This window comes from Lichtheimia ornata, assembly GCF_029851405.1.
Source record: "Lichtheimia ornata isolate CBS 291.66 chromosome Unknown scaffold00010, whole genome shotgun sequence".
NCBI lineage: Eukaryota > Fungi > Mucoromycota > Mucoromycetes > Mucorales > Lichtheimiaceae > Lichtheimia > Lichtheimia ornata.
This window is the reverse complement of record NW_026695330.1, coordinates 312,220-323,586: the sequence shown is the minus strand read 5'-3', so window position 1 is coordinate 323,586 and position 11,367 is coordinate 312,220. Positions and strand designations below refer to the sequence as shown.

The window sequence follows — 11,367 nt, the reverse complement described above, 5'->3', positions numbered from 1 at the left end:
AGAGCAACAACAAGGAGGATAGTATGGCAAATAACAACGCCCTTTTGTGGAGGACCATGACAACAGCAAATGAATCCTTGTGTACCATGCATCAATTTGGATATTCTGCCACATTCTCGGATACCCTTTCCTTTTCTTTTTCCAAAGCATCATCATCATCTTCATCATCATCACCATCTCATGGCACCACCTTACACATATCCAATAACTGCCATCTTTTATTTCATTGCTCATCCTCAGGTAAAATACAGCATACATCATCTCGTCGACTACAAAAAATGTTGATCCATCATCGTCCTCCAACATAGCTATGGATCAAGGTGCTATGTCCTTTTCTACTTACTCTTATCTTTGGCATCATTTCTTTGGTCCTATCCTTTGTCTTCCTTCTTCCTTTGCAAGCACACGCGCTCATTGACGCTCATTGTCCAGCATGGTTGGCTTGGTTGGTATCCGTCATCTTCGTCCTATTGGAATCGGCACTCTTCGATGTTGTCTTCTTCGCAATCATGTTGCCAATCTTCCAAGACGCTTTGTTTGACGCTACTCTCAAGGCACGTGGTATGTCAAGGATGTTTGATACGCGTATCCAAGTGAGTGGAATGGTCCTTTGTTGCCGTGGTGTGTCGTCAGGCCTTATGCTTGTGTGGTTCCTGGTATTAGCACAGGTAAATAAGGGGGGCTCAATAGAGTATCAGGTATGGCGTTTGATCATTCACACATACAACAACCTCTCCTATAGATATTTGTATGGATCATCACTGCTCCTTTGCATTTAATTCCTGTGGTCGGCACTTTCATTGCATGTTACATTAATGGTTGGCCTGCATGGTAAGTAGTAGTAGTAGTAGGCGATGGGCAATGGGGTGATACAATATGGGGTATTCACATGATGATGATGATAATGATGGTGATGATGCTATTCTTATTTAGCTGGGGTCAACATATCCATTATGATTTGGAATTTCGAGGTTTCAGCGTGTCCGATTCACGACGTTATGCATGGAAGAATCGATCCTCATATTGCAGCTTTGGTGTGGTCGCTGTGGCTCTTGAGATTGTACCCCTCTTCAACTTGCTGTTCATGTGGACAAACGTCGTCGCAGCTGCTTTATGGGTCGCCGACAAGTATGAAAAGAACGAGAAGGAGATTGCCAAGCAACAACGCCTTCAACAACAACATCCAATGCCAATCGGCAATTCCTCTGTTTCATCCTTGTATTCATCTGTAAGGAGTGGTTCTTCATTCGTGTCACCTACCGCACATAGTGATCAGGCTTATTTGGTTCAGCATGCGGCCAACGACCCCTACAGAAAGGTCCACGATGGATATGGATCATCAGCAGTGTAAATTCCAATATGTATACCTGTAGCATAATCACCACCACCACCTGCATTGCTATTACCCAGTAAATACGATTCGATACCCAATGGCTTGCATGACATGACAACACTATTGCTGATTTCCGTCTCCATTGACAACACTTTTCACGTGATGCCGCATCCTCTTCTAAACGAGAATTATCTTTAGCTCGGCCATAGCTCAACCATGTTGCAATCCTCTCATCCATAAACTTGCTACCATTTTCATGCTCACCATAAACAAAACATAAAGACGTTCAAATGCATCTCAAACACAAAGCATCTATATGAGGAATGCTGGATATCCCCATATCCTAGCACACAATGAGAGACTTACGCGCCTGACCTTTCTTACAAAGATAGCACACAATCACGCACCAGATCCATTCTATAGTTTCTTTGTTAGATAATAAAGGCTTAGAGCTGCAACGGATGAAACAATGAGCCACACACATGAATAGAAGAAGCTTGGCACTGTCTGCCGCTCACAACATTTTTAGCTCGGTGACACGAGATACATGCAGCTGATTGTCGTTGAACAAAGCATGGTCCTGGATCTGCAAGTGTAACGGTGCACGAAATACTCGTGAAAGAGAGCCTCCCCATCAAGGAGTAATCCTTGTTTTTGTTGTCGCTGAGTATTAGGCAATTGCACAATGCCAGGTGAGGCTTGATTGCTGATATAAAAGGTGATCCGATCATCCTCGCTACTTACCGAACACGCATACCAATATTAAGAGTAGGTTGACAACATGATAAGTCATCTTTGTGATAAAGGGGATGTGCATTAGGCGTACAAGTGATTGATTTCGTTGATAGATTTCTTATCACCTGCTCTAACTTGGCCGATGTATTATGCATAGACAACATTGCACTAGGCTCCTCAGACGTAATCCTGGTGTATGCGCCCATCGCTTTATCAGTTCATGCATCAATTTATCAATGCATCATCGTCAACAGAGCGAATTACTACCCACGCCCACAATGCACAATGATAAAAGGATGTTGTCGTCGCCCATCATACTCCCACACGTCTCTTTCCTCCGTCATTACTTCTTTGATTGCTTACAAGGTCAAATTTACAAGGTTTTGTGCGTATCCCATCTCTTGCAACGTTGTGAGTAAGCGCTGATCTTTGTGGTCATTCATAGGGTTTCCTTGTTATCTTGATTTCATTCTTGTTGTCGTCCTCATTATGATATTGGGTCCTTATAATAAGGTAAATCCTGATCATGTTGCTTCTTGAATCGCTCTACTCACATACACGCCACCTTGTTGTTTTCGATATAGCTATCTCTTCGTGAAGCATCTGCAAAAGTTGGTTTCGGTGCCATGGCCTACGTCGGGTTCTGACATGGTGCATTTGACATGTGCTGCAAAGAGCAAATTCCCCACTTTTTACGCAGCCCAATGTCTTCAACAACGCAAATCCCCCTGAATGGCAACCAGGACTAGACCTCGCCAGCAAAAATCTCTTTAAGCACAAGGATGTCATCTTGATTATAACCAAAGCAGTCGTAAGAGAGGAGACCTACACGTTGGCAGACACCTAGTGGTCAGATGGGGATCCATTTCGGACGTTATCTATGTCCCGCAACTTGAAGAAGCAGACACCCGCCCATCATAATCGAGATTCAGTATGATGTTATACTAACATTCATGAACCGGGCCATTCGATACTCGACAATGGCCTTCGTGTGAAGGAGGAGCTTTCAACCATGAAGAAGAAAAGGTCAGCTGAAGACGAGAATGATGGAAGCCGCAACAACAAGCGTACGATGAAAGAAACGAAGTATGATGAAACAAAGTACGAGCAGACAATGGAATTCGTTCAGCAGTTTAAGGATGCCCGCAAACGCATGGATTGGAAGGCGTGTTTCGATCATACAAAAACCAAGCCTCACCTCATTCAGTATGCGAATAGTAAATCTCTTTGTTTCGATCAATATCAGAAAAAGAACAATAAAATGGAAGAAAAATAACTACGAATAAGAATGCTGAATAGTAAAGCTATGGCCCAATGCGAAAGGGGATAGTAACTTGCAGCTGGTGCAACGCTATTGTTGCATGAAATACAAAAGCCCGCTTCTTTTATTTTCATTATCATTCACTTCTGCACTAATGAGCAAACGGGACGTTCAAAGGGGCAAAGAGCAAATAGGGACACAAAGCACGTCGTCCAACAACAAAGGAATCCGGTACACGATTGACATTGTCTTCCTTCCCAACCAGCAGCACCCAGCAATTCAGTCTTGTCATCTCCACTACCTTCGACCCCAGTCCTCATGACGAATGACAACACCAATGACCAATCCATTAGAGATCTTGAAGCTGAGGGACCTGGTGTACCGCTATCCGATTTGCTTGTGGATGATATCGAGCCTCGTGCAATCACTACGCACAATGATGGTGTAGACGACTTGAATGATGGTGATAATGGCGCCATGGACCAACAAGCGCCATGTTACCCGTGCGAAAGAAACGCTGAATGAGTTTGTCCACTACAACAGTAACCATCGACATGCCACCATCACTTCTATCACGACCGCCACCACACGCCCAACAACAACCCTTTCTCTACCTATTTTCATGACAATTTATTATCCCTTGCTATACAATGTATCTACTTTGCTTGATTCGTCATTTTACTATAAATTGATTAGCTGTCAGGTGGTTGAAGGGACACTTGGATTTCCTGACAAAGACTTGTTTATTAAGTTTTTGAAATGATGGTACAAAGGTGTTTGATGGTTGGATCTTGATATATGGAAGCCTCGATTTCCTGTTGGTGATGAAGGAGAAAGATAGACAAAGCAACAAGCACGTCCAAATCTTCATGCTCCTCCACACACTGTTCAGTCTCTTGATCCCATATCAAATAGCATTTGCTAGCTCAGACCGTATTTGGAGATGCCGCACTTGCGGATGTTCCAAAATAGACGTTGGAATGTCATTAGAGAAGATGGATAGCAGCACTGGGGGTATGTTGTATTCTTGATACATAAAGCTGAGTACAGTGCTCGATGATGATTTTCATTATTTGTTGAAAAACTATTGGTGGTGATTCTCTATGTCTGTTACTTCTTGATGCTCTGACAAGACTCAGTAAATCTTGGTTTTGTCCATTAGGTGAAGGTATCCAAGGCCATTTATAGTGCGAAGATCATATTACAGAAATGGCGTCGTCGGCTTGTAAACATAAATGCATCATGCAATTGGGGGCGTAAATGTTTCATGCTGGGTATTCTTGTTGTTGTCCTATCCATGCAACTTATTCAACACGCATGGACAAGTGAACGAAAATGATAGGCTCTTGTTGTGAGCCTCTATCGCACGCTATCCCTAATCTCCATAAGCGCCCTCATCTATCTATACCACTAATACATTTTATTTTTGGGAATACCCATCCACAAGTCAAGAATGGATGCCATACTCTCTACAGCATTACTACGCTTAATAGGTCAATCCATTTTCTGCACAACGAAAGGTTACAACGTTTTCCTGAAATGGGATAAAATTGGTAACGCATAGTATGCATTTGTGTGTGTTTGTGTGTGTGTTGCGTGGCGACGCTGCTGTTGGCATGTATGGCGATCTCTTTTTTTCCTTTAGCTCCTTCTTCCCTGATGATGCGATATATATCAATAGGACCTGTAGATGTGGACATGCATGTTACTTTTCATCCCACTCTTGGTATCTTTATTTTCTATCCCTTCTTCCTCCCCTTGCAGCCGCTTTCGATTCCCTATCTATAATATACACGAGTCAAGGGGTAACTGGTAACTTGTAAGTATAGAGGCATGGGCATGGATAGCCGCCCAGGGATGATGGATTGGATATTGTATACACTTCTTTTTCGATACACATCATTTATTCAACCTTGGATCTATTCTAGTCGCTATGACAGGCTATGAAATGGGTCACTTGGAGGTACCCCAGCAACACCAACAACACACCGCACCACCACAACCACAACCACATCACCGATCGGGATCCCATTCGCCATGGGACTCAGTGGAGGATCTTCCAGAACCAGTACTGCCATGGATGAAAACAGAATCTCGTCAATCGTTTGGAGGCTCATCAAGAAACTCTGTGGACTCGAATAGTCTTCATGTTATCAAGCGATACGCACCTGATCCAACTGCAAAGAAACGGCAGCTGTGGACCGCAAGAAAATGGTGGATCTTGCTCGCTAATACACTGGTAGGTAGACTACCCGCCTCCTCAGCGCTTTTGTTGATTCGCTAATCCATCTTGAGATAGCTATTTTGTTATGGATTGGCAATCCTTCTCTTTGCAATATTGACGTTTTTAAAATGTAAGTTGCTCATCAAACCCATGATGATGAAGATGTATCCTTAACCTCCCTACTACTTTAGTTTACCAAAGCGCTGATGTCGTTATCGTGGGTGAACGCAAGATTTTAAATTGTAAGCTACCTTTTCAACAACACAACACAGGATCAATTGATCGTTGACTTGGTTTCTACTACTAGTGATCACAGCCACAGGCGCCATTTGCTTAGCATCTTCGTTGCTTGGATACGTCGGTATCATGCTCAACAACAGGGCCGTTTTGACCTTTTACAACTTGTTATTATGGGTGTGCTTCGGCTTGATTGCTTCCATCGGCTATGTAGCGTATCGTAAAGCCAAATGGAATATCCAGGTAAATCACACACACACATGCACATGCACGTTTTGTTATTAATAAGGCACGATGATGCTATTTTCAGGGCAAGCTATCGTATCAATGGCACTATGACCTCACACCTGACGGGAGAGCAAGACTTCAAGCTAATGTAAGATGAGCTAATGTAATCATCAAAGCATGGGATTGGTCGCTGACGCATGCTATAGCTTCATTGTTGTGGGTACAAATCATTCACAGACTTTCACGAGCGATCCAACAAGTGTTTTCCTCGCACATTGCTTCCAGGCTGTCGATACAAATACCAGCAATTCACGATACAAATGTTAAGATACACGTGGATCGTTGCATTCTCGCTTGTCCCTGGTCATTTATTCGTGGTCATCACTGCCCTTCTTTGTTCGAATCATGTCAATCGTAAATTTGGAAAGAACTTGCCACCGAAAATCTATCGATTGGATTATCAAGGTATCATTGCCGGCACACCCACCGGGAGCTCAGTCAATTTGCACAATGACGGGTTACAGCATAGGAGTAGTACTTGAGCGTTTGTTATATGTGTCATGTCATCCCACCTCCTCGTTTTCCACTCACCACTGTAATTAATCAGCATTCAACCACCCTAATTGTGGTGTATTCCTCTACATAATATGGTCACTCTTTTTATCAATATACCATCTAACAATACTACCATGGGTTGTTGTGCTCTTTGTCAAAAATGGGACGTACAATCAAGTGAAAGGAGGTGCGGGAACACAAAGATGCCAAAATTCGAGATTCCAAATTGAGCCATCATAACAACAACGTCGAAGAAAAGAAGGTTACCACTTGCAATTCCCTGGTTGTGTTTTTCTTTTCTCTCATTTCATTCAACCATGGGCTGTCTATCACGCACCAAAGTAGAAAACATCCTCAGCTTAACATTCAACGGCATCAACATAGCCCTTTGTTTATTGGTGATCGCTGCCGCCGTAATCAAAGCTATCAAAGGCAACTTTTCTCAAATTGTCATGTGCATCTATGGAGGGTAAAACGGTATTCTTTATTGTTGATCCAGTCAAAGTACTCATACATCATCTACCACCAGCGTAGTTGCAGCGTTGTTTATCATTAACGAAGTCATATCATCCGAGATTTCCTTTCGTTACTTTTATTTTCTTGCGACTTACCGAGGCCGTGGATTGATTTTCATATTGTAAGTAGCGGATTCCTGATACAACATGTTGTAATGCTTATGCGATGATGCTCTTGCATAGTTTTGGCTGTCTTGTGCTTGATGACACGGTGATCAATATAGTAGCAGGCACACTTAATCTTACGATGGGACTTATCTACATCATCATGTCGTTTATCACACCCGAATTCATCCCACCTAATCCAATGACTATCAACTGGCAGAATTGGAAAGACTTTTCGGCCGAGGGATTGGATCTATCACGACCACGACCCATGATGGTATGTAAATAGGCTCTCCTTTACATTGTTTCATACGTCCTTATGTAACTCTATAGGAGCAAACCAAGATACCTCACCCACCCACCATTGAAACTTCACAACAACAACAACATGTCTCTGGTACAGGATATGGTATATAAACATGCACAAAATGTATTCGATTGCGTGTGTATGGTATAATCACGAGGATGAAGATGATGATGAAGATGCACATTTCCGCCACAGCTTGTAACCTGATAATGCTCCACTGAAGAAACCGGACCATGCTTGAACACCATTTGCAAATGACGGTGACCAAATATCACAAGCTAGAGGGAGAGAGATTATATATCAGTCAGCAAGAACACAGCCATACAAGATGACAACAACAACATACCACAAAAGATGCCATCCATCATTAATTTTGATAGACTAATTTGTGTCATGAATATCTTTTCTTGCTGATCAGGCTTGTTGTTGGCTTTCAGTTGTTGTAATGATTGATAGTTCTCGTGTAAATCATGCATGATGCCAAGGAACCAACAATACATGGATATTACTTCTGCTCGTTTGCCGAATTTGCCATTGACTACGCCTAGCTTGTACAAGCAATAAATGTCGTCTGCTACTGTATTTCCAATCTCGTTGACAAGGACACATGAATTCCATAGCGACGGTGTGGGTTCAAGGAGTAGCTTGCGAGTAGGGCCAATCGCTAGACCCAGTCGTAGTATCTTGCGCGTCATTGAGAAGCTGCTGACCATGCTCGACCATTTCTTTGGATTGACGAGTCCATGATGTAGCAGGATCTTGAATGCGTATTGGATGATCTTTATGCTCTTGTCACGGCCGTCGAGCTCTTTGAGATATTTTTGTACCAGCAGGAAAAATTGGCTGTACAACTGCAACCGCGGAATTGGTGGTTGTTGCCGCCTCTTTTCAAAGCAAGGTGATTCATCAATGATGTACTTGTCTAATTCTGGAGGTGGTGTTGATGATGGTGTTGGTAGAGATTGAAAGGTAGATACAGACATGGATGATGATGATGATAATAATAATGGAATAAAAAAGGAGTAAGATTGAGGGGGATTGCTCATGGATGGAGTTTTTCTTTATATGATTTTGTTCCGCGGAACGAGGATATTCTAATCTGTCGCTTATCAACGTATCAATCAACCTGTATGGCAAAATCGGGTTGGTGTTGATGCACAAAACGTGGTCACTTGTCTTCCTTTTCTCGCCCCTCCCCTCTCCCTTCCTTACCTTGACGGCAGCATAAATTCTCCGGATTACACTGTACGTGCTAATAAAGCCAAGGGTACCAGTACATAGTCCTAGCAACAAGCATCCAACCAATGTATGTACAAGATACACCATTCCACTCGCCATCCCAATCATGTCCGTACGGATCCAATAGAACACCAGAGCATAGCTACAAATCATTACGTGAATACCCTTCCTTCTTGACAACACTTTTTATATACTTACATGAATGTATACAATGAACACGATGCTCCAACAGCGAATGACATCCACCACCAATGATAATCCTTTTACAAGAACATAAGCTTTTTTGAATGCAATCAATCCATGTCCCATGTTTACCTCGTTGCACAGCTGGAAAAACACAAGCACGACTGTCACCGATGCAGTAGCTACCCCCAACAACATGCATGCCATGGATGCATACCCAAGGGATAAATACAGCTCGCCTTGCCAAACCGATTTCAGGAGTTCATCCAGATCCACAAACACAATAGCAAATGGAATCACACCACCCAATAAAACACTATCCATAATAATAAATAAGCATGATGATACATATACGGATTCATCCTGTTACTTACCTCATGCTATAGCTCTGATACCATCGTTTCTCAGGAATGAATCTTGGCATTTGCGTTGTACGTGAAGGATGTTCGATCCGCTCCCGACGATCTCCAACCAATGAGCCAAGGAACGTTAATGGCAACATGACAACCAACCACAAGATCATTAACGTAAACCATCCTTTCACGGACATGGTTCTTGATGAATGCAATGTCCATCCCGAGATACTTTCAAGTAATAATGAGCCAAGGACCAAGACGGGTACAAGGATGGCTGTCTAATAATGAGATGATCCATGCACGTGAGTATGAGGCGTTGTTGGGGGAGCGAGAGAGAGGACATGATAGATAACGTACCAGAATAGTATTGAGGAACCATGATCGACCTCGGAACACCTTGTAGATGCGGGCACTGTGATACCCAGCCAATATTCTAAAAAAAGGAACATCGTCGTGCATGTCAGGATGGTTACACGATCATTGTTTGTTTGTCAGATTCCCAAGCACACTTACGATGACAGCATGTAAATCACAAACGCCGTACGAAATAATGAACCAGGTTGAGCAGGATGGCTTGTGCCCAGCACCATGCACACTATACATTCAACATCAATCATCGAATCCTCCCATACCATACCATAGACAGCTTACCCAATGTGCCTACTGCTGCTACCACAAGCTGAATACCCGATCCCACCAAGGGTGCAAGCAATCCTCCATAAATGGGTCGTCGAAATACATCACGATGAATAAGTCGCCATCCAATGACATCCTCGAAATCTTCGTGTATCTTGAGATCATGATCATCATGGTAATTTTGTTGTTGATCGCGTTGCAGCGTCTTCATTAGGATCACACCAACAACACCCAATAGGAAGAGAATAGTGATGATGCTGTTGATCATGGCATAAAAGTGTGTCTCAGGATCGGGGGTGATAATGTACATGTCCCATCGTGTTTGCGGTGTTAATGGAAGCTTTGCTGGAGTCAATGGATTCTTGGCCTTTAAAGATGCATTAGTACCCCCTCTTGAGTCTTGATCCAAACCAAGGTATATAGACCACATTACCTCTTTCCAACGAACAGAATAAGTAAAAGTAACGGACGTTCTACGCTCGTTTACTTCTTGCATGGTATAATCGATGGCTGTATGAGTGCATTGTCCATTGGCGACGCTGTGTATGTGTGTGTTTTTCATGCGTCAATAACAACCCACTTGTATCCCCGCACGCAATGTTGTCACTTACGAATCGGGATAAACCTCGAAACCAAGCACTTGAATGCGATCATGGGACGGTGTATATAAAATGTTGAATGTGACATGGTTGTTGATAAAAGTGTGGTTGTTCTATTTAAAATTAAGCACGTTTTTTTAGTCGACACGTTGTAAATGCACATATGCGGTATACCTTAATCTGACCCAATGGAAAGCCGACGCGATAAGCACGCGTACTGACCTCGTTGGTGTAAGAAGCGGTTGCACCCGGTAATCCATCGAGCCACCTACACATACACATAATCGGGTCTCATGAATATCCTTTGTACCTTCCTTCATGTATCTGAATCCTTCCCATACCATTCTACTTGATAATCTTGTTCAATGAGTTCCTTTGCAACAATAGCATCTTGAAGTGACCAGGGCTTTGTACATAGCACGTTGCAGTCAACATTATCCAGCGTAGCTATCTAGTCAAGAAAAGGAAAAATGGCACACACATGGCGGAGGTATGAGCGATATGGATCGTGCGTATCGAGAGACTAATGAGGATTTAGACTCAAAATTTCATGCTACCTTGTAATCACTTTGTATCAGCCAGTCGCCACGCCAGTCTTGATCTGCCACTAGCCAACTTGTCAGACGTTGTTTATGATGCCAACTGCTATCGGTATATGGCGGACAGATGAATGGTTGTGTCGCATATTTGTATGGGATTTGTGTGCGTTGTGAAAAGAGCTTGTTGTAATAGAGTGGAATGAGCTGTTCTCGTTCATATGCTGTTGGGTTGTTGGCGTTCACTTTGACCAAGACAAGAGATAAAAGGCACCAGAAGAGGGCGATGCTGCAATTGAACATTGGCACATGCACTTA

At 42.9% G+C, this 11,367-nt stretch overlaps 6 protein-coding genes across 6 annotated transcripts; 4 read left to right on the top strand and 2 right to left on the bottom strand.

The window, feature by feature from the left end:
- Window positions 1-180: 180 nt before the first annotated feature.
- O0I10_003232 (uncharacterized protein) lies at window positions 181-1,351 on the top strand (the record flags this gene model as incomplete). Its single annotated transcript, XM_058483304.1, has 4 exons — window positions 181-240; window positions 309-668; window positions 743-831; window positions 934-1,351. The coding sequence occupies 4 exons, from the start codon at window positions 181-183 to the stop codon at window positions 1,349-1,351; spliced, it is 927 nt and encodes a 308-aa protein (XP_058345923.1).
- A 2,296-nt stretch (window positions 1,352-3,647) lies between these two features.
- Window positions 3,648-3,854, top strand: O0I10_003231 (uncharacterized protein; the record flags this gene model as incomplete). Its single annotated transcript, XM_058483303.1, has 1 exon — window positions 3,648-3,854. One exon carries the CDS (start codon window positions 3,648-3,650, stop codon window positions 3,852-3,854), a length of 207 nt encoding a protein of 68 aa, XP_058345922.1.
- A 1,408-nt stretch (window positions 3,855-5,262) lies between these two features.
- O0I10_003230 (uncharacterized protein) lies at window positions 5,263-6,560 on the top strand (the record flags this gene model as incomplete). The annotated part of the gene is made up of 6 exons (XM_058483302.1): window positions 5,263-5,568; window positions 5,629-5,683; window positions 5,745-5,795; window positions 5,861-6,033; window positions 6,101-6,166; window positions 6,225-6,560. The coding sequence occupies 6 exons, from the start codon at window positions 5,263-5,265 to the stop codon at window positions 6,558-6,560; spliced, it is 987 nt and encodes a 328-aa protein (XP_058345921.1).
- A 330-nt stretch (window positions 6,561-6,890) lies between these two features.
- Window positions 6,891-7,610, top strand: O0I10_003229 (uncharacterized protein; the record flags this gene model as incomplete). Its single annotated transcript, XM_058483301.1, has 4 exons — window positions 6,891-7,042; window positions 7,103-7,210; window positions 7,272-7,470; window positions 7,527-7,610. 4 exons carry the CDS (start codon window positions 6,891-6,893, stop codon window positions 7,608-7,610), a joined length of 543 nt encoding a protein of 180 aa, XP_058345920.1.
- Window positions 7,611-7,650: 40 nt separating this feature from the next.
- Window positions 7,651-8,483, bottom strand: O0I10_003228 (uncharacterized protein; the record flags this gene model as incomplete). Its single annotated transcript, XM_058483300.1, has 2 exons — window positions 7,651-7,778; window positions 7,847-8,483. 2 exons carry the CDS (start codon window positions 8,481-8,483, stop codon window positions 7,651-7,653), a joined length of 765 nt encoding a protein of 254 aa, XP_058345919.1.
- Window positions 8,484-8,617: 134 nt separating this feature from the next.
- On the bottom strand, window positions 8,618-11,352 carry O0I10_003227 (uncharacterized protein; the record flags this gene model as incomplete). Its single annotated transcript, XM_058483299.1, has 13 exons — window positions 8,618-8,626; window positions 8,713-8,881; window positions 8,938-8,999; window positions 9,055-9,238; window positions 9,297-9,556; window positions 9,636-9,711; window positions 9,792-9,873; window positions 9,930-10,281; window positions 10,348-10,453; window positions 10,526-10,626; window positions 10,688-10,781; window positions 10,855-10,964; window positions 11,071-11,352. The coding sequence occupies 13 exons, from the start codon at window positions 11,350-11,352 to the stop codon at window positions 8,618-8,620; spliced, it is 1,887 nt and encodes a 628-aa protein (XP_058345918.1).
- Window positions 11,353-11,367: the final 15 nt, after the last annotated feature.